Source organism: Polyodon spathula, chromosome 12 (genome assembly GCF_017654505.1).
Source record: "Polyodon spathula isolate WHYD16114869_AA chromosome 12, ASM1765450v1, whole genome shotgun sequence".
Taxonomy (NCBI): domain Eukaryota; kingdom Metazoa; phylum Chordata; class Actinopteri; order Acipenseriformes; family Polyodontidae; genus Polyodon; species Polyodon spathula.
Window position 1 is genome coordinate 31,668,700 of NC_054545.1, and position 23,667 is coordinate 31,692,366.

The 23,667-nt window shown below is 38.8% G+C and overlaps 1 protein-coding gene across 5 annotated transcripts in view; it reads right to left on the reverse strand.

Moving 5' to 3' along the window:
- Positions 1–23,667, reverse strand: part of LOC121324169 (transcription factor COE1) — a 143,203-nt gene that overhangs the window by 42,910 nt on the left and 76,626 nt on the right. For 3 of the 5 annotated variants that reach the window (XR_005951225.1, XM_041265714.1, XM_041265712.1), the window contains exons 7-8: positions 9,448–9,529; positions 6,480–6,621 (exon numbers count right to left, since the gene is read on the reverse strand). Coding sequence is in view for 4 of the 5 variants with exons in the window: in XM_041265714.1 (XP_041121648.1) it covers positions 6,480–6,621; positions 9,448–9,529 (224 nt within the window). In the remaining variant the exon portion in view is untranslated. The remainder of the gene's footprint in view (positions 1–6,479; positions 6,622–9,447; positions 9,530–23,667) is intronic. The other 2 variants (XM_041265715.1, XM_041265713.1) reach the window with 1 other exon arrangement.

Consider the following 23,667-nt stretch of genomic DNA (forward strand, 5'->3'; position numbering starts at 1 on the left):
TGAGCCCGAAGTCTTGGTATATCATGTTTCTTTATATCAACAGCAGCAGGTATGGAGAGGGCAAAGTGTCCTATTAAGGGGATTTAAAAAAAAGGCAGTCTCTGTTTGAGCCTACTGACCCCAAGGGCTGCCAGTGAAAGGGACCAGCCAGGAGATCACAGTCACTCCAGCCCCAGCATCACCCAGCTTGACCCATGTAAAAGGGCCAGGATGCCCCATGCTGGCTGATTCAAAGGAACAGAATAAAAATGTGCTTACGTGCTTGCGGCAATGCCTTAATGCACAAGTGCTTTTTCTCCATTGTCACGCAATATATTACAGGCTTATTCACGCGAACATAAAGTAAGTTCTGTGCGCTGCAGCACAAAAACAAAAGCCAAAAAAAAATAAAGGAATGGCATCATTATCCTAAGATTTCTCTCAATATGTGGTGAACTGGAAATAAATTAAGTTTAAATTTAAATAAATGTAAACTCAGACTTAACTAATGTCGATACTAGTGCTGGGAGCGCATAGTAACAAAGCCACTTTTCATACACAGTTCAAGGATAGAAGAACAATTGAGACGGCTCTCCCATGAGGGTACTGATCAATGCATGCCAAGCTTCCTTGAGCAGAAATGGTTAGAATATTTTAAATCTCTTTCTGTGTCTTCTCTTCAATACCACTACAGAAGGTAGTAATATAAAGTTAATAAGACAAAGGTGTAAAGGTTCTCAGCACCTACTGTTCTATCTAAAGGGGGGGGGGGGGTGTTAACAAACAGAAAAAGTTCAGAATCTGCTTTCAGAGCAAATCTTTTCCTAGGGCACTAACCCGCAGTGCTGAAGCTTACCCTTTCTAATTGAGGAAAAACCAGAACAAGGGCAGTTGATGTTTAGCCTCACAGTTTTTAGACTCCCTTGAGAGGTCAACTGACCCACAAGGGCAAGGCCACACAAGAGTGATATGGTTCTGTGATGGGAATGGCTTATTGGGGTTTGAGAGCTCAGAGGAAGTCTGTCTCGACTCAGGTGCTCCAACTGCACCCTGAAAAGGGGAGTGATTCTGCACATTTGAGAAACGAAGTGAAGGGATGGAAAAGGAAACAGCATAAAAAAAAGCTGTGCAGCTGGAATTAACTATAAATACGCCAAAATTGTTAGTGGTTTTAACAGTTTTTAAAATCCTGTGCCCCTTTACAGTAAAAGTGGCCTGTTCAGGAAAAATATGCTGGTAACATTTGAATCTGGTACTTTTTTAAAATTGAACTGTACTCAAATTAACCAGGCTCTCTAAATGCTCTGCATACATAACAAATGTGTCTCTCTGTGCTAATTTTGTTTAAAAGTCAAGTGTTTGGCCTATATTTTTTTGTCAGCTAGAAATACAGGCCACTACCATATTGGAACCTTCCTGGTGCCGCTATTATGTCATATCGTTGACAGACAGCCACCAACACCAGTGAATGCTGGCAGGGTCAATTGTCAGAATGCAAAGCACTCAGGTACAAAAATAACAAAAGGAAAAACAGTAACAAAAAGTATTTTTGAGTAGCCTTTAAACCAACAAAGGACGGCAATAACAAAACATTTGCTACATAATATAGGAACGGGACATGCGCTCAATAGAGTACTATGTGTGACTATTGAGCGAGGCAACGACAGGACGCCATACAAAGAGAGCTCCAATATATTCAATGTTCATTTGTTTTAATGGTTTTTATACGATATACTGCTCAAATAGAGGCTGAAAATGTGTCAGAAGCTTTAGTTAACATGTTTTCTATTGAAATGGTTATATACTCATTTAAGTACCAGTATGATTTAAAATGCTATTTCATTGATAACCCTCTGTATCACACAGTTTATTATTACTGACAGAGGCATGGGATCACAAGAAGCTCACAGTCGTGATTCTGATCTACACAGTGTAGAAGTGTCCATGCTGTACTCGAGAAACTTTGACTTTAGCCAAACTTGTAAAACTTACCTATAGTATGTAATGACCAGGTAATCTGTAATATAACTGTATTTTAACGTTTAGTGAAAAATACAGAATAGTGTGAAAAACATAACAAATCAGAGGCCTTCACTACATTTATTTTCATATCTGAGAATTATTATGTGCTTTATTTTAACATTACAGACTTTAGCTTACTAGAAAGAAGATGAAAAAAGGACAACTTTTATTAAACAAATTAATATATACCAAACCTACTTCACTTGACATGTAACTACAGTATGCTGAACATGCAGCAATGTGCTTAAGGAAAGCAATCCAGTCTCTCCAGGATAAATTAAGCAGTATTTATTTGTATTTTTTTTATATACCGAATCGAAGGACAAGCTGTAATGCCATTTGGAAGGGCTTTGGGAATCATAAACTCCAAAGATGAACAAGTGTACTGGAACAATCTGTGATGCTAATCTTGGCCTAAGTCGATTTTTTTACAGGCACTGAAATTGTGTGCGGATTAACCAGATGGTCGACCGAGAATCCATCTGATAGGATTAAACTTTGGTGCCTCCCTCTGCTCCATCTGCTACACACATTGCTTAAACATACAGTTCGGTACAACTCCGCAGACGGTGTAAGGAAACAACAGAACGACCAAATGGGAGCTTTTGCCATTCTCTTCCTAGGGGCAGCTGATGGTGCTGTTTGCCTAGGGATACTTCTTTTGCCATGTTTGAAAATGCTTTAAGCCCCAGACTGCTGACCACATGGTAATGCTAACAACTTTATACATTGATTTTGTTTCCAAAACTTTATATTACTGACTAGATTTGAAATATATGGGAGGATGCTACTGTCTAAAACCCCGTAACACATGCTTTTCAGATAAGAAATAATTGGGCGTGGTTATAGAAAAAAAAGGTATGATCCTTAATCTAGAGTCTAGTACGATAACTGACTTCAAGTCATCTTTCTCAGCTGTTTCTAGTCAAAGCCTTTATATTGAAAAAAAAAAGAATGTCCTTTTTTTATCCCCTTAAATCCTTTATTTTTTTTTATTACTGTAACAAATACTAAAAAATGTATTTAAATCCCTGGAATACCAAAAAAGAAAGTTATTGGATTTGGATTTAACTCAGTTTAGTTCTGAAAATGTGTTTATGAATAATCTGTACAAGCCATTAGAGATTATTAAAGCAATTTCATCTAACACAAGTTCAGAAACAGATTTGGTCAATTGTAAAGAAGGTGGCGTAATGTTAAGACATTTTGTCTGAGGAAATGTGTGCTATTTAAAGGAGGTCTATCCTCATGAAGCATACATAGTTTTAAAGACAATCTGTCACAGGGGAAATGGCTTGTCTGTTTGTGGTTTTTTATCCTTCGAGCATCTGAAATGCCCTTTTTCAGAGCAACAAAAACACAGAGAGAAGAGGACCTGTCTGACATATTTTACCTCTGAAAAAGGCACTGACAGCGGCCCTCTATTGTAAGCAAATCATGCTTAAATGAAAGCTGCAAAGTAAAAAAGAACTATAACAGACAAAGCAGAAGTTAAATGCAGGACCTGCTGCTGATCAAACGTGTTCCCACAGTTATTGCGCTGAAATAACACTGGGTAGGCTACACATTACATTATTAACAAAAATATAAATCTTTACAGTACGCCTATACAGTATACAGTACAGTAAAATCAAATGAACACCTAGTGCACTTTCTTTTCACTTTAGCCTACAGGCAACTGGTATGGTAACAAAATAAATCATGCTGCTTCACTGTACACATTGGTGTACAATGCGAATAAAAGATTTTTTAAAATTGAAACTGAATGATTTTAGCATTTTTATATTATTATTATTATTATTATTATTATTATAGTCAATTCTCGTTAACACAGTTTTTAAAGGACCAGCAACAAATTTTGCATTATAGCATGAATTTGTATTATCATTAGTAGCATATAAGCCAGGTGTATACTTTCCGTTTTCATTGAAGTTATTCAGGGGTGCAGTGCTAAATTGTACAATTACAAACCACCTGCTCATTAATAGAATAGGCGTCTTTCCTATTCTTATACAGATGCTCAGAATGAGCTGGAGAGGTTTAGCAGCACATGTATGTAGTCTATTGCTCCCAACACATTGGGGAAACCAGAAGTGTCATATAAATGTGTTTTCAAGGCTTGTAAGTACACCCTGCTTTTAGGAAAAATTAGGTACTTGGGTGTTCGCCTCAAAAATGCATTGAGCAGAACTGGCAACGCATGAGAAAAAGCAGGCTGGGAAATGCCAGCAACAATTGCGATTGTTTAAAACATGCTTTCAAAAGTTGTTAGCAAACTGATGCAATTGTAAGTGTCACAATTGCCAGCAGCTTTCGTACATCTCGTTATAAAATTTGAGAACACTCATTTGCACTATCCCCCTTTTTTTTGCGAATTTATGCAGGAACGCCCATAATTAAATATTCATTTAAGGTTGAACAGCAAAGAAAAACTGCTGCCACAAAGCATTCCCTAAAAAGTAGCAAATAGCGGTGCACTTTTCTAGTAGATTTCAAATTAAACACTTCTGACTTGTTTGCAACTGGTTTGCAACTATTGTGACAGACAAAACACTTTAGTAAACCTACCCCTAAGTCTAAGATATTCTATTAAAAAAAAAAAAAAAAAAGTATTACAGAATGCAAATGTTTGTGTAAAATACATTTGTGCAAAAGATGTAATAAAAGCATTTCTTGAAAAAAACATAAATTGGCACTGAATTGTAATTCTAAAACTGTCACTCCCAGCCCTCATGTTAAAGTGTAGCAATAGTGTTTAAAACATATCCCACTCTCCTGAAATTATGCACTCTTTTACCCTAGAAATATGGGTCTGTCAAGTTATGACTAAAAGGTGATTAAAGGTGGTATTGAAAGTCGATCACTGTTTCCTTCAAATGCAGAACGACCTTAAACCAGAGAATGCCCTTGTGTACATGTAAATAGATTTTGAGTAGATTAATGACAATTTTAGTGTTTTTAATATAATTATTAATGCTTAGCCAACGGTGTATTTTGCTTTTGTACTTTGTGTTAGCATAAGAAATACCATTTAAAAAAAATCCATATGAATTCCAATGGAATAGCTGTCATTCTTAAGTGTTTAAGAAAAGTCTGTAAAGAAGTGGAAAGAGACAACCTCACATTTTCAATGCCACACACTGCAACTACATGGTCATTATGGGTCACTACCTTGTAATGTCAAACATCCTCAGTACGTGTTAAGTACTGGTTTGAAGCTTATTAATGAATGCATTTGTCACATCCCCTTTCAAGAGCTGTGTCTGAGGCAGTTCGACCAAACAGCCTCCTAATGAGGATGAAGTGAATACCCCAAACAGGAGGCCGTACATCACGACCCCACCATGCCGTCTCCAGATGTGAAGGCAGGACATTGGTTTTCTATGGCAGGGAGATTGGTTATTTGTTATCACCTTAATTAGGGGGAGCAGATACTGAGGAGCAGTTGTCATAAGCATCGCTGAACAGATGGTTGCAGGATGTAGGATAAGTCTCAGCATATTCACTGTCTGTTTATCAGGGCCGTTTCCCACTTCTTTTCCAACATTAACCTTCCACCAGTCTCCAGTCAGCTGCCTGACAAGCACCTTCGCTGGTGGGCCTGCAATCTGCATAAGGGCAGTATCACCGCGCAGTAGGTGAGCTGTTCTGCTAGCTAGCTGTAATGCTACACAAAGTGATTTAGTCACTTCTCCATGGCAGCCTGTCAGATCGATGTACATTGCTTTGCCTGGCTGCATATTAAATCATTAGATAATAAAGTGTTAGAGCATGCAAACTGACAGGGTCTTTGCACTATCGTTTTTCTCAGAGCAGAGTGTTTTGCCACAGGGAACAAATAGACATAATTGAAGTGCCGTCTGACTCCTGCTAGTGTTTTCAGAACCTATCAAGCCATTTAAAACGGCATTATCTGCAGTAATCTTCTTTTTTTTTTGTGTGGCACAAACATTGCTCTCTTCCCTGTTCCTGAAGGCAAAGTTGTGACTGGTTAGCCAACAGGTACAGCAAACAGGCAAAAGAGATGAGCAGCAAATGGGCTTCTTCCTTTAAGGTCATAGCATTTCAGTTTTCTTAAATTATTTAGGATTGTTGTGTTTCTTTCTCAGGTCAGTTTTGTAAAATAAACCCTGGATATATACCTTACATTAAGATGTATATCACTCCATCCAAAGTAACCCTTGAAGCCCTGGATTCATCAATAACTCTCAAGTGTGTCACCTTACACAAGGAATCACCACTGCAATTGATGCTGTTATTAATCGGTACAAAAACACGGTGATTGATTATTGCTTGCTTCAGGATAAGCAGCTCCATTAAAAAGGTTGGAGGTTATGTAAGGGGTTAAGAGGTCTGTACAGGACCCATTACTTTCGTCTTCAGTGATACATTCCCTCACTCACTCCTGGTCACACATGAAACAAGGTCTCAACTCACAATCACCCGACAAGGCAATCCAATGAAAAAGATCTGCCTACCATGTTCCAGATAAGAGGGCGTACCTTCCGAGGGATCAAGCCTCCGAGCCCTCCGCCCGTGCTTTGAGTTGTTGTGCACAAACATGTTGTCTGAGACTGCGAGGACATGGCCGTCCACGTTTACTGTTGTGGAAACAACAACCTGCAAAGAGAAAAAAAAGCATAATTTAGTACTGTGTATAGCAGCACTAATTCAAAGAGGTTCCCTGGTGCCTTCTGGCAAAAACTAAAAATGATAAATAGTGAGCAACTTCAGTTTAATACACAATGGCACTATGTGGTTGCAAGTAAAGAGTGACCAAATTAACTAGACAAAAATCAATTAGTGGGAAAAGATAAAAAGAATAACTGCAAACATATTCATTCGAATAAACTGAGAAAAAAAATATTTACAGCATGGGGGGCATTGATGGCAAATACAGGCACATTGCTATAATCCCACTGGGGAACTACATTGCACAGTAATGAAATATAATCATAATGGTGCAATTATATCTATGGCTTAAAAAGTTTCTGATTGCTTGAAAAAAATGAGAAAGCTCTTAGTCAGTTAGCGCCACAACTAATTAAACACTTGAGTTTGCGCTCCTTGTCAGCATTTGCAAGCTAACTGTGTTCGGTCTTCCCGTTCCCAGCTTGGGACTGAGGGCCTTGGAAGGTATCCAAGCAGAGACCTGCTCCAACCCCTCCAAGAGGCAAAAGGATAAAAACATTATAATCCATAAAGTGATGTTCTTTCACACGACCTCTGATAAACAAATATCAGAATCGTTTGTTAATTGCTGTTGTAGCTCCCTCCTCACATGCTGACAGTCTGAGCTGCAATCCACCAACTCCTTTTTAATCCACCTATTATGTCGACTAATTAACTCTGTTCATTTATTCCCTCTGTCATTATCAGGGCCTGTCAGCTATGTGAGCGCCGCTGTGCAGAAAGGCCCCGGCCCTTGTGATTGATCACCAATAGATTGACATGCAGATTAATTTAATTAAAAATCGCCTCACTTGAGGAGCCAAAAACAATGGTGAGGTGCTAATAGATTTGCTCTTGTAATAACGCAAGCCCCCAGCACCATTACAGAAGAGGTTTTGGACTTATTTTGCTGAATTCCCCAGCCGATTGCTAAGGCTCTTATTTAAATTGCTCTAAAGCTTTAAGAGGTCTCAGCCTCTCAAGAGGAGAAGTGCTTGACAAGACTTGGCAATCGTTGCTTCAGGTCGCAGAGGGAGCTGCCTTATTTTTTGAAGACAGCTTGAATGAAGGCATTGTCAAGGTTTGTGAAATGTTGTTTGTGATTTTCCTTTGGCAGGTGTCATGTCACCTAAGTTATGGTCTCAACAGAGGGTGGAGGACTAACGGATGCTTGTGCATGTCTATTGTGTTACTGCAAGAGCTTATGAGTGTTTATAGTGATATGAAGAAATGCACATATATGTAGCGTATGCGTGGACAGTGCTACCCCTTTATACCTGCAATGCCATTTCATAAGCACTTACCTTTCAAAATATAGTTCTACTCTACAGTACTGAATAATGGGTTGCATTGTATGGAGTTCTGTGTTTACAGAATTACAATTGTTTTGTTTGTGCTTATTCAACTTTTAAAAAAAAAAAAACTTTAATTTAAACTTGACTGTTGTATATCTTTAAGATTTACAAATCTTTTTGGCTGTGCTAAAATATTAATTTCCTGTTATTTACTGGTATCCCTCATCTTCCTCTTTTCTCTCTGCAGTGCTTCGAAATACAATGATTTCTTCATACATGCACTTTTAGTGCTTTTTAATAGCACCGCCTATTTCATGCCTTATGCAGAACTGTGTATGCACATTCCTTTGGTACATTTCTTTATAACAAATGTGTAAAGAATCCTTGAAAAAACTCAGGCATGGTTAGATGGTGAGATGTGATGCACAGAGAAGACTCCTTTGTGGCCCAATTAAGATAAAGCTAAGAGTGAAGGGAAGTGACTTAATACTCAAATCCCTTCATACATGCCACTTGCAATGCAGATCATATCCGAAGCAAAAAAAGGATAAGAGATCACATTTCAATGGTGGAATCACAACAGGATAAAGATTTTGTTTTAATATGCACACTCCTGGAAAAAAAATGAATGAATACATTAATACATATAGAAATAGAAAGACAATGTTAAAACAATAACAAAAAACTGTTCTCTAGTAGCTCTGGATAAGCATATAGAGACTTGGCCTAGTTGGCTTCATACTGGCAACAGTTTATTTATTTATACCTGTGAGCAATTCCTGCTCCAGGGAAAATCATTTGCTCGTTGTGAATGCAAAGGTGCAACTAATTGACACAGCCTTTTGTAATTATGCATGTTTTCATGCTTTCAGCCTGACCGCTGTGAAGCCCAGCCACTTTGACAGAACATCTTTAAGAAGTCAACTGATTGGTAACCTTTCTCGTGCCCTAACCAATCATTTGCACCAGATACTGACGGCTACAGGAAGATAACGTGGCAATAGATTACCATATGAAAATCAGCACCCGGTCCTAGCAGTATAAATTAGGCATGTCAATGTATAATCATGGAACAGAGGCGTGAGTATGGCCCAGCCGTTTCTGCCTGTCATGCACATGTACTGTATGCAGTCTTGTTAAAGAACTACAACAATCCATGTGTTACAATACAATGTGTTTGTATGTATCATTTTCAGAACACTTCTCTGTGAAGCTGAGGGAATGTAATTTTATTTTAATCTTTTGTACACCGTCATTTCTCAAACTAAACTGTTTTGTTCAGTTAAAGGTCTTGAAACCAAGACTGTCTAGTCAAACCGAAGTGAATATAGGTAAAAAAGATATCTGAGATTCTTCAATTCTATTGTGTTCAATTGGGATTGACCATCATGCAGTTACGTTTTTTTTTTTTTTTCTCCGTTGTGTTTTGGTCATGTACACAGTTTTAGGAATAAACTCTTTTATAATTCTCAGTACTCACCTGGAACCTGCGCATGTCCCGTGGATTCCCAGCATTCTTTAGGCAATTCTGGTTGCATTTCAAAAAGAACTTCAAGAAGAACCTGAAGCAAAAGAGAAAACAGGAATATATCGACTGTATTACTCGAATGTCCAGGCAGACAGGAGGCTGGGTACTGACAGGCTTACACAAAGCTTCCAAGCCCCACTGCTCTCCTTGTTCCCAGGGGAAGCACTTTGAAAAGCCTTCAATTCAATCAGTTGACTAGCACACTCTTATTTCAGCTCTGCAAAAATGGCTTCTAATATGAGTGTTTCACTTTGGTTTAAGATCACTTGGGATCTTTTTAGCTTTTGGCTTTGCCAGAGGCCAAAATATAGAGCCTGCAAGAGAGGCTGGTCATTGACTAAGAGGCAAAACACTTATACCCAACCAATATTGAATAAAACTGACAATGTTAGATTACAGAAATCTGAAATGTTAAACACTCAATTTCATAAAACAAACACATTCATCTCAAATAGTTTATTCATTGGTTATTTAATTTTTCATCTTTATTGAATAAATAAAGCACATGATGATAATTAAAAAATGTTGGACATGGAAAAATGAATACATTTTAATTGTTTAAATAATGTGGTGGATAAAGGGGGATAATACAATTATTTAATATAGTAGTACTTTAAGTAGTTATAAAATAGCTCCAACATCTTTTTATTCCAAACTGTAATTTACGATCTACATGAAACAACATCACGCCCGGTAGGCTACAATGTAACTTAGGAAATACTAAATAACTGTTCATTCAAATGTATGTAGGCATTGTTTGCTGTGAAAGCTATTGATTCTGGCACAGCCTTTTTAAATTAAGCATGAGGAGTAGATGACATATAGGTTCTGCAATAGTTTTTATAGCTTTATGCCAGAATTAATACATTAGTTTAAGTGTCAAATAATGTGACAACTGTATTTGTGAACGTGTTACGTGCCAAAAAAGTCCTATGGGTGGCAAATCCTTGAACACGTCACCAATAATAATCAGAACAATAACACTTCTGAGAAACTGCTGAGAGTTCAATACTCTCCTGCAAAGAACATGCTGTAAATAAAAATAAAGGGTTTGAAAAAAGGACATCAGAAATCACTCTGTGTGCGGCCTTGCACAGATTTCCAGATACATCATATGATCAAAAATTATATTGCCCTCATTGATAGAGTACCGCAGTGCTACAGTACCATTACATAATATTTAGGGCAAGATTCTAAAAAGAAAAAAAAAAAAACACACCAAATTTATCCGAGAAGGAGTATCCTTCTATTTGAATAGTGTATACACAAAGATATTTAAGAACTGACATGTCACATATCATTTTTTTTAGAAAGGTCCTGTTCCCAAATTTAGTGAGCGGGTAGCCCCATTCTTCAGTTAGAGTAAACGGAGCTTGGAGAGAATGCAAACAGAAGTGGTACGCAAGCAACAACGAGCCCCACAGCTGGAGCTTGACCAGTTGATGGTCCGGCCCTTGTCAGCAGCTCTTCAGCTAGCACGTGAGGTATGAAGGGCATGGACACAGGATCCCCTTGATCCCGACCTGTCCTGTCATGCGGAATGTTGGCAGAATCCAGATACCAGGTCCAGCAGCCTAGGGCCCTCCCCCCAGCAACCCACTTCTTGTTGAAATAAAGAGCCGGGCCATCTGTTCGGAGGCAAAGACAGCCCTGTCAACCCGCGCCTAGAGCCTCAAACAGGGCCTTATGAGGCAATGTCTCTCGGAGCATGGGAGCCACTGGGGAAAACAAAGGCTGCGCTTCTCCGGAGGCTTCCAAACACAGACCTGGGGAGTTGTTGCTTTTTATTTTTTTATGGAGAACGGGAGCCAACCACCTGGTCACTTGGCTTCACTACCCTAAAGGAATACTTTCATAATGGAGGTTCAATGTCACTGTTAAAAATACATGCACTGAAAAGACCTGGGGAAAGGAGCGAGGGAGGGGGAGGAGTAAGAAGGAAATGTCAGGCTAGATTAGACATTAGAGATTTTACGAAGTATCTGGGAACATTTTGACATGTGAGTTGGATACAGTATACCAGTGTCCAACTCTTTTTAAAGACACCCTGGTGAGTTGGATAAGAAGATCATAGGATCCAGCTCCCAAATCGTTTTTCGCCAGCTTAATTAAGACAGCCTATTTGACAGGTCTGACTGTAGAGTCACATTATCTCAGGTTTTCAAGCCAAAAAAATAACTACACTACTGCACTGTACCCAGAAAGCAAGCAGAAAGGGCACCTTTGTGAAACCTACAACCAATTTGAGGTTCTTCCTTCATAAAGGTAGATTGAGTAAAAATGCTGCCCTGTCTCTTATTTAATGTTTCACTGGAATTATTTTCTACCCCAAAGGTCCAAATCTTTTTTAAATCTACATGGAAAACATACCTCTATGGATTTTATTAATCACTCTACAGTCCATTATAGTGCCACTAAAGTAAATAACATTAAACCCCAGATATGGTTATTCTGTGCTTGGCCTGTGGTTTACATAAGTAATAAAACCAGGGATCAAAATGTGATAACATCAGGGCAGAGTTTAGTGCTTTTAATGCTTTCATAAAAAGCATATGGTATCAGGAGAAGCGTGCTACCTTTTCAGGCCTGCTGTGCTAGGTTTGGTTCGAATCCACTGTGCCATCTACTCATTATAATTTAGGGTGCTGAGATTTAGAGCAATTTTTAGAATAAAAGGCAAAAGCTTAACCCTTCAGAAGTCCTCCTGCCATTTTAAAGACCCGGTGTTCATCTCCAGGCTCCTGCCACACTAATCAAGAATTAGCTGTGCCAGCTTTATTTCCACATGACAGAGCTTATTGCTGTCATAATACATACTAAACCGTGAACCTTTTGAAGGGGCTTTTTTATATGCCATCTTAAAATGTAGCTTCATCAGTGTTAGAAGATGAAGTAAGATGTACAAGCATTTCTTGCTTTGTCAAATCATGTACCAAAAAAAAAAAAAAAAGCACTGTGTGAACACATTTCTCTGTTGTAAAACACAGTCTTTCAGTGCCAAAAACACCATAATGTTATTTTACCTTAAAATTCATTTTGTTCAACTTTAATTAGCACGACTGCTGACCTGAGAGACAGTAGACCATTGCCCCTGACCTGGCTCCTCTCAGCTGCCTGTCTGCTGCTCAACAGCAATTACAAAGTGAAAGCGCTGAGGTCACTGACGTGACCAGCAGTGTGACAGACCTCATTAGAATCACCAACTCTATTACTGGATTGGAACAGGGGAAAGTCACTTAATTAACAGAACTTTTCTTCATTTGCACTCTTAAAGTACTAATATTCAGTCACCCTGCCTCTTTTTAATTAGTTTCTATGGAGATATTTCTGTTTCTTTTTGATGTAGCGTAGACCATGCATATCAAAAAGTGACGCACAAACAAGGGTTTTTATAAAATCAAGTTTCAAACGCTTTTCCACCTCTCCAGACTATAAAGTCAGCCTACATGAACATGCCTACAAACATGCCTACAAAAACAAAACAAAAATAAAAAATAAAAATCTTGTTCCAATTAAAACATCTGGTGAATAATGTTAACCCCAGAACCATTAGGACCAGATGTCACATTAGTGTGGTAAAATAACATCTGTATTTGAACATAGCTAGTAGACTGCAGGACATACTGAGAGCAAGTCTGCATCATTTGACTGAGACATAGGCTACAGCTTTTCTGCACACCTAGCTGTTTGCATTAATAAAATTACTTAGATGATCAGTGGCTGCACTTTGTGATATCTGTCATATAACCTGGTGCATTTCACACTGTGCTTTGCCATTAGCACTTATGCAAGTGAAACAGTCTTAGATTTCTAAAGTCAGTACTGTTGTGGTCAAGTGATGACAGGTTTATGTATTATGATACATGACATTAAATAATGGAAAGCATAATTAATTGAGTATCCCTTTTAGAACCCTGAACGAAAACTGGTGTTGCAGCACCATCCGTTTCTTATATGCAATGGAACCAAATCCACATTTTAATTTGGTTTGGTTGCATTTAAACGTGGTATTCGTTAAACTTTTCTAGACTGCATCGAAAGCAGTTTATCTAACCTCATGAAAGGTTGCAAACTGTCTAAAAATAAAGTGTGCGTTTGTCTAAGCTCAATGACAGTAATTAACCCGTTTACTGTAGCACCTGTTCATGCAATTTGGGTATTATAAACACAGTGCAAGTATCTGTAAGCCAAACCTCTCAGTGCATCTGTTAAAAAATAAATGTCAACACAAAAGAACCACCCAGTTGGTTCAGACTGTTTGCTGAACTGTATAAGTAACCAACAGAGGACTGCAACCAATCACAAAACACAAACCGTTTAGCTCCAAGATTTCTGACAGAACCAGCAAATCTACTTCACAAATGCTCTTTTGATGCAATATTTGATTTCGATGAGGCCTTACAGTTCCTTTAAATCTGTGGTACTCCCTTCCCTCTCTGTCAGTCCATTCCCAACTAGGCCCTTGTTCCAACCAGGATCTTAATTGTTTAATTCAATACCTAGGTTCAATTAATCAATTCCAGACTTGGTTGGAACAAGGTTCTGGTCTGCTCAATTCAGTAATAAATGGCATGGTTAGAATAAGGTCCTGAAAGAGCTACAGGTGAGTACCACTGCTTTAAAGTATGAGAATGCGCTTACGATAGTAAATGGAATATTAAAAACTGCTGTTTTAATAGAATGTGCAAGGGGTTGATTCCCATGAACCCTGATTGCAATCCTAGAACCCCCCCCCCCCCCCCCCCGGAAAAAAAAAAAGTAGACTGAGCTTTTTACACTATTGCTGAAGCAACTGTTGTTAGCAGACTTGTGCGCCTCTGCTAACTCTGCCCCTCTCTATTCCCTGAAGCACTGATCTCTCATCTCCTGCACAGTTGCAGGTGAGAATCAGGAGGTCTCAGCTGTCTTAGTGTGTCACTACACAGTGAATCTGAGACATTCCTCCAAGCACAGAGTTTAACCTTTGGGATGACACCCAGTTTCGCTTTCAGCCTCACTAAATCCTCAATGAAAACTATTGCAACAACGCATGATTTATAACCCAAACTGTAAATCTCATCCACACACTGGGCTGATGGAACTGGAATGTCAAGCTATTTTTGAGAAGATGCATATCCTACACTGGAGCTCTGTGTGAGGCTTAAGAAAACAACATGTGCTTATGAAAAAAAGAGAAGTCAATTCACCAGAATACACTGCAGGCTTTTTTTTATTTTGTCAGGGACCACCGAGTAATACATCCATAACAAAAATGAATTAGCCATGGAACAAATTTTACAACAGCCCACGGATTGACAGACAAGTTTCATTATTCCTGTGAAGAGCTCATTGATATGAAAAGTACATCTGAATGATTGGCTCTTAAAGGTATAATGTATATTAAAGTACATACTGTCCCTTTTAGGGGCCACTCTAAGTCACTGTAGTGTAGACTGTGACCTGACACATTCAGAATTGATTAGATTGCCCTGTCATGCTTTCCCGAGAGTCCTCGAATTAAAACAAAATTGTAATTGTTATATTTGCCATGTGAAGAAGGGGTCCCCTTTTTCAATTTTGTCTAACGCATCTTTTTTTACAATAGCCTTTGAGGGTTTAATATCATAACAGAGGGCCCAGCTTTCAATTTGCGGGTCACTTGAGGTGGCTGTGTAGATTACGAGGTGGTCCTAGAAAATCAATCATTAAAAAAAATGCAGTAGGATTGCTGCCTGTTTGACAGCGAAAGACAGAGAATAATCATAAGAATCTAAATACCTTCCAACTGCCAGGATCTGGAGGAATATGTACAAAGAAAACAAACCATAAGACAGCCACAATCAGGTGCTGGCCAAACACTTAATAAAAATTAAAAATAAAACCTTTAAAATGATTAAGACGGCAATTCTAACACTACTGTCACTAATACTGGCTAATGGGGAGCGGAGCTGGTGGTTTGCAAATCAGGATCCACATCCGCGTTGCTCTGGCTAACCCTCCTCTGCTGGAGGACCCAGCGCCAAGCCTTGTGTTTCCCTGGTCACTTTTAATAAGTCACTCAATAGCTGTAAATTAATGTAACATGGCAGCGTTTTATGAGTGCCGCTTCACTGCTGTTAACAAATAATGTGCCAATTTGCGGGCTGCCCTGGCTGTTGTGTGACAAATCAATGGGAAGATGATTTCTCTGCAAATTGAAACGCGGCCTGCCACTGCTGCTGGGGCCGCGATCATTTTTCTGTGATCCTACTAAAGACTCATGTGAATGGCTCTGAGATGGTTTTAAGATTGGTGCTTGCCTTGCTCTCACTGCGTATGCGTGCCATACTGTACAGTAGTTTTGTTTCTTGTTGGTTTTTTTGTTTTGTTTTTTTGTTTGACATAAGCAGTACACTATTTGAAACATTTTATGTATGTATTTATTTCTGTTTAATAAAGTTAAAATGCGTTTTCACTACCTAAAATATTTATTGAATTAGACTAAAAGATTACAGTAACTGAGCTTGGCGAATTTATAATGGAGTAGTAAAAGCAGACTGGGGCACAGGGGCTGGGCTGTGTGCATCACTTGGGTTAATGTAACACTCTAATGCATTAGCCTTTCACCTTTGTGTCTAGGGTCAACATCTATCTCAGTCCCTGTGATAGACTGTAGCTAATGGCTGAAGTTGAGGCGGTTACTAGGACAGCTCCAAGAAGGATTTTTATATATATATATTCATTAAAGGGACACCTAGTTCACTCACCCAGTTTCCCATCAGAATTATCGTACTTTGTTGAAGTCAAAATCTTGCAAATAAATGTGTGAGTGTATCGCGCATCTACAGTTAGCATATGTTAAATCTGACAACTATTTGCCTAAGCAATTATTATACTTTAAGAAGAAACTATATAATTTTAATGACACACATAATTAATTGTGACAAAAGATTAGCTATGCCTGTACAAGCACATGATTTAAATACATTAAATACATTAAATACATTGAACAGGAGTATAAAGCAATGCTATTAGTTTTGAGCAAAGAGTCCCTTAAATATTCCAGGCAAACATGGCTTTACAGGAATTACAGGGCCTAACAGCGCTTTGCCAATTAGCATATTATAAATAGGAAAATGATGGTGGCTATGGAGGGGGACAGTGAGGGCTGCTGGTGCTCTACTCCTTGGGTAATCGAATTCCACTACCTAATGCAAAATAGCGGCATTACAGCGTTTGGGATCTACTTGTATGGTGTTACCCGCATTATCAGTAAATGAGACGAAGTGAACGGTACAACCTATAAATAATTCAAGGGCTGAGATGGCAATTATGGAGCTGAGCACAACCAACATGAATATTTTATGAAGGCTAAAACAGCCCTCAGAATGAATCACGGACAGATGAACACACATGCACTGGCTCAGCTGCTGGGCACTCACGCTCTGCCTTTCTCCTCTGCTTGCTCCTTAGCTTGCTCTCCCCCCTACCCAGCTTCCCAGGCTCATTTCATTACGCTGTAACGCTAACCCCTTCCAACTTAAAAGTGAATTCCACTCCCTCCCCAGATCTCTATGTAAGTCATGTTGACACTCTAGCCTCTTTCAGTACTGACTCTATTCCCTAAGCCACTAATTACAATACAACTTTCACCCTTAAAGCTACAAAGATTGTGTGTTCTACCACATCACAGTGGGCATTTCCAAATGCTCTGAAAGCCAATGATTGGATGAAGAAACGTATCCACCGAATCCCCGAATCAGCAGTATAAAAGCAAGTGAAGACCGGCAAAGCATATTGTCAGTGTTAAGCATGAGTGAAAGGAGAGCTGGCTGAGAGCTACAGTAAAAAGGGAGCTAAAAAGCTAGAGACCCATGCCAGGTTCATAAAGACTGTAATTAATACTAAACACTATTTACTATTGTGCTTGTACAGGTCTCATATAAGGACTAGTGGAGACACACACACATACACACACGCACACGCACACACGCACACTTACACACAAACACACACGCATATACACGCACATGCACACACTGGAATTGAAAAGAAAGAGTAATCTGGAAGTCTTTTTACAAGGTGTTGGGATTTTAACTGTCCAGTTAAAAATAACAAAACAAAATAACCTCAAATAATGTTCTGCATGTGCAGGTGAAGATAGATATCATATTAAGTTAAGGAGGACACTTCTGATGGCGTGTTTATGAGCTTTCTTGATGTCTAACGCAACTGTGTTAATCCCTCAGACTGTTGTAAAGTTGGGAGACTGAGGGAGGCTCCCGTGGAACCGAAAAGCAGCATAGGAGGAACACTGCATCTGTAAGCAGCTAACCAGCAAGCATTAACACACAGACCTGTCTTTGACACTGCCAACATTTCTCTCATACTTTCTGCTTGCAGCACAGCCAAAAACAACAGCAGAGGCTGTTTTTTCTGGTTGATAAATGACATCTTATTTATCTGTAAGAACGAATGTCCTCTCTCTCCCTCTCTCCAAGGCATCCTTTACAACACTGGGCAGATTTTGCTGACAGTTTGAAAATTGCTTACAATACAGATATCTAAAAATCTTTATGAGGCAATATCAGTCTCTTGCTTGGCTTTCTTTTCAAACATCTAATTTTTTTTTTTTAAAGACTTGTTTTTGCAAAAACTGCTGCTTCTTTGTCAGCTGTAACGAAGGTTTTTATTATTCTTATTACTATTTTTAATTTTTTTACTAGGATGTAGAAAAATGAAAGAAAATATACTATATACATGTTATTCAAAAGTTTAAGTGGTTGCTTAACAGAAATAATGAAACAACTGCTCTTGTACAGACAATAATATAGTGTGTCCACATGTTCACACCCCTGATCATAAAAGCAGCAAACAACACTTTGCAGTCACTGTTGCATTATGAAGTAGAATATAGACGTATGCTTGCTTATCCATGATGCAAACAATCTACCAGCCACATTTCACATTTTCTTAAAAAAAAAAAAAAAAGTAATTCACTCCGTCACTGGATTATTTAATGCATATAAAATCAAACATTATGTATCATCTTTTCTTTACAATCCAAATTTAGCAAGTGTTCTCATCTCATAAACACAGAAAGCAGACAGAGTATTAGTGGAATCCACACATGCTTTTTAAAGAGATCTGCATTTGTAAACAGAAGTCAGACCTAATTTTAGTTCACACTAGGGACAGTATTATATCCAGGCTCATTCTTTGTCCAAGTGCTAACACAGTCTAGATTTTCAAATGACTACTATAGTAGTTGAGACCTACATTACCTACATTACCTACAAAACTTACATTATTTGCTATGCTTCATTCCATAGCCCACACTGAGCTGTTACTTTGAAAATCCCCACTTGTTCTTCAGCTCGGGGAATGAGAATGTGACCCAGCTACAACTGTTTGTTATCCAACAATAATATTTTTAATGACTTGGAACTGGTGTTGCCATAACCGCATGTGCCAACTTTCTGAATCTCTTGAGCACAAGTGAAGTGTAGTCTCAGTTCAATAATTCTGTTTTTTTTTTTTTTTTCCAACCTCAGATTGGGAAAGAGGAATGCTGTTTCTCAAGTTGACACAATAACCTTTTTTTAAAAAATGAGAGAAGCCTTCCCTCTTAACAAGGCTGCCATTGAGCATGGCAAAACTGATAATGATGTCACATAAGGGTTTGCAAGCTAAATTTAGTATTACTGTGGGACTGTTCCAGAAGTGATGGGGTTAATAACTGAAGAGAGACAAGAGACAACAGGCCGTAAAAAAAACAAACTAAAATGATTAGGCTTGATTTTAATAATGAGTTTTAGACAGGGAAATGCAAACCTGAGGTAAGTTACAAAGATGTCTGTTCATGCCTTTTAATAAACATCTGTTCCCTGAAAGTGGGCAGGAAAATAAAACGCATCCTTCCTTAATGTGTTGCTTACTGGAATGAAGTTCTGTCCAGCTGTCTGTTCCCCCCTTTTGTATTCGCTATCGCTCAATGAGACGCTGATGTCACCGGCCTAACAGCTTTATTGATTGAGCAGGAATGCATGCATGCATGAGCCCTGCGCTGCCACACAAAGAAACAGAGACGGAGAGAAAGCTCAAGAGAAGCGCATCAGATAGCGAGTCTTACAGGATGCTTTCAGGCCCAGGAGATATGCAGAGGCAGAGGGCAGCATTATTTTACATAAGAAACACTTCATATTCAAAATTGTAATTGATAGCTACAAAGGAGGGAGGGAGACAGGGTGCCACGTTTGGGCAGAATGGCCTGCCAATCAACCACAGTCTCTCTCTCTCTCTCTCTCTCTCTCTCTGAATGAATGAGAAGGAAAGAAGAAAAGCATCATTGACTGCCACCGTTCTACTGTATGACTAAAACGCAGGCAGTCGTAAAGTGGCCTATTTGTCAAGCTTTGTGTCTGTGCCCCAAGCTATGGGATCATGGCTCACATTTTTTAAGTGTTAGCCAGAGCTGATCTACATGCTGGTAGTCGGTACTGTATTATTGCACTTGATTAGCATTTCATACTACGGGATTAGTGTCAGTTTGAAAAATCCACAGAACTGACTTGCATGGCTTGTGTCTAACCAATTGTATTGTACTGAGCGTTTCAATTGTTTAAACCACGCAATCGGGGATACACTGTAGCTGTCTGCAGAATAACCTATTATAACTAAAACATTACTGTATTATTTTCTAATTATTGTGAGATTTCAACATGCTGCTGGCTTACTATGACTAAACTCAGGGTTTCTCTAGTGAGATGATAATTGAATGGTTTTTCAATTGGCGTGTTTCTTTAAAGGACAGGGTGCTGTGATTAGTACCTGATGCCTGCATACACTTGTTTTCATTTGTCTATGTTAAACCCCAAAACAAAAGCATCCTTTTTGATGTAAAACTGTATCGCTAAATGAGAATACTATGTCTTTCACAGGTCAACGGACTCTGAAACATATAGTATTTATGCAGTAAAACAGCAACACAAAACAAAACACATGCATTCCTTGAGCAGTGCTGAATGCATACAGTGCAACTGATTCTGAAATGCAGCCCAAGTCTTACATTGGTGCTCCAACTCCTTACCCCGATATAGACTTGCCTTCCCTGGCTTCCGATGACACCGGATTAACCTTTTCCAAGTCTTAGCCCTAACCTATGAGTTCCGGTATGTGAAAAAAACAGTTTATCCAGTCAACGCAAATATGCTGTTTTTTACTATCATGTTGTTGTCAGACGAACATAACCTTGCAGCACCCGTATAAAATAACACGAATCGAACGGGCAATTATTTCCAAAGAATCAAGTAAGATGGGAGAAAGTGAGCTACTCCTACTGCTGCTGCTACTAGAAATCATTAAGCACAGATTGTTGTTGTGTGTACACGTCATAGAATGACTCCATGGCTTCATTCAAATATCCAGCCACTCTGAATACCAGTTGCTCCTTGGTTGTGTGGCTTAGGCTGATTCCACAATTTCACGAGGAGAAACACTGATCTGTTTAATTCACTAATTGATAATTATTTGCCTTGGACTTCAGCTTGCTGTGGGGTTTTTGTAGCACAACTGGACATGATGTGGTTCAATAATGTTAAGACATTGCAGGGATGAGGTCAGAAATATTTTTATCCAAGCAAAACATAAGTGAAACATATTTAGGGTAGAGTACTAAGGAAGTGGAACAAGATTCGTACAATAGACATGATGTGGGTTCTTAATTAACGTGCTATAGAGGACATGGATCAAATTATTTAAATGTTGTTTATTTACATTTTTTTCCCCAGTTAGAATCAATCCCGCACGAGAATTGATGCAGCGTGATCGCAGCATGTGTGTTTTAACCATTGCAGTAACCTTAACAAATATCCTATCGCTCTAAGTGACTCGTTGTGTCAAAGGAATTAAGTCAAGCACTGAACTTTCTGAAGGAGTTCCCCATTCAAATACAATTTGTAGATCTCAATTGGTTAAGTCCACTACTGGAGTTGCAACAATATATGAAGAGAGGGGGCAAGACAAGGGGGGGACGGGGTTGAATAGCGTGTGTGTCTGCGGGGGGTGGGGGGGCAGTATTATTCACACCCCCAGACCTTTTAAATCAAACAGAAACATCCATTGTGACTGCAAGTGATAGCTGAGTGCGAGCTACATCCTTTTGTCATCAGGAGCCTCACTAATTATTTATTTGACTGTGAAGATGAGTGCCATGTGCGTCAACACGTATTGACAGGTACTGCTTCTAGTTGCTTTCTGTCTCTTCAAGTCATAAAGATAAAAAAGACAAGAGACATTTCAAGAGGTAGTGCTCCCTTTGTCTCTGACCTAATTAATGTTATCCTTGAGATCGACCGAGGGGGAGTTAAATAATACAAAACTTGACAGAGGGCTTCATCTGTACTGGTTAGAGACCAGTACTACTCTGAGAGTGTTGGTTAAATATACTGTAAGTCACTTGAAGTGTTCAGTAAATAAACCTCTTTATACATTCTCTGGATCTGACAGGTTGACAGAGAACACATGTGTGTTTGTGCCCTTGTTCTTATCCCTTTCCCCTCATTTTTTTTCCCTCTAATCTGGGCTGATTATATTTTCTCACAACGTAAAATGAAAAGAATTACATTACACCATTCTTTGAAATGGAAGCACAGTACAGCCTTCAGCAATATAATCTAAAATATTCTGAAGCTGTTTTAGGGCAGCACCTCAGGCTTGCAGTGCAGGACCAGTCACTTTGTAAAGATGTGTAGAGCCCTGCCGCTAAAAATATTCATGTGCAGTTTTAAACATTTAGCACTAGGAGGTGCTATAATTACTTTGACAGCTGACCTTTAGAGTGTGAAGCAGTACTAGCAAGTATTTTATTCAGTGTTTTATTCATCTGGCCTATTTTCTGTTTCTCTCCTGTACCTCCAACCATAGACACTTAATTAACAGCAAAATATTAGCAGATAAAAGAAGAGAAAAGGGATGATTATTTATAGGATACTGAGGCAGACTGTGACAGATTATCTTCTGGTGGAGCAGCAATCGTTTAATTTATGCCAGATCTAATTACCTGTTTTTAAACTGATTTGAATTGAAATTTTCAAAGCGCTTGTATCTTTTTTTTTTTCTGTTGCTTGTAGTCTGGCAAATACCGGTAAGCCGGAAAAAAAAAAAAAAAAAGACTGTGGGGGGTGGGCAACAGAATGGCTCATTGGAATCAGACAGAATAAATGTGAAATAAATCAAAACTGATACTCCAATCCAATCAGATGTATTTGATTCATTTTATTTTGCAAAAACTCGATCAAAATGTTTCACATTCGTTATACGCCTAAAGGATATAGTGGTGTTGCCTGCTTCTGCCTCTAAAGGATAGATAGCTGACAAGCGCTGAGAAGGCTTACGAAACAAACTAGTTTCATTGAGTCAGTATAATCCTTATTACAGACCACTAGCATCGTAATGAGTGGCACTCTCCACCAGGGACCCTTTCAATTATGAGACATGTTTTCTTTTCATAAGGCACCCTAATACAGCACTCTTGCCTTGATAGTGTCCCTGAGTTTAAAGAAGGAGCAATCTAAGGTCCCTTGTAAGTCGTTTAGCCCATGGCACTTCTAAAACCCAAAACGCCAGGGAAATCCCTCTTCATTCCTTGGAAATGTGCTTTTGGATGTATTGCTCAAACAATCTGCTGCCTTAATCTCTTGTCAAGAGGCTGTAGTAATAAAGTTCTTACAAGAAAAAAAAAATGAAATTAAGAAAAAAAAAAAGATAATGTAAAAACACAACTGAAGGTAAATGAAAAAAATCTAACGAGATTAAAAAAAGAGCATAGAAAAGCTGTACATGAGAGCCGCTTTAAAACATGGCTTCTGTATAAATCCGACAATCTGTCTCTGGGTTGCTCGCCCCCCCCCAATAATTTAGCAACAGGATTTACCACTGAGATCTAATTTCTTGTTTTTGAGGGCTAGTAGAGGGAGCAGTATGACAAAAGTTCTCAACAAGCACCTGTGTGTGACTGCATTAAGAAACTTTAAATACAAAGCTTTAAAATGAGTTTTAAAAAAATCTGTTAGTGATGAGTTCCATCTGCTGTGATTCCACTGCAGCTGCCAGAGAGAGAGAGAGAGAGAGAGAGAGAGAGAGAGAGAGAGAGCGAGCAGATACACCCCAGTGGCTACAATCCTCCAAGATTCTCCACAGCCAGACCACACTGGT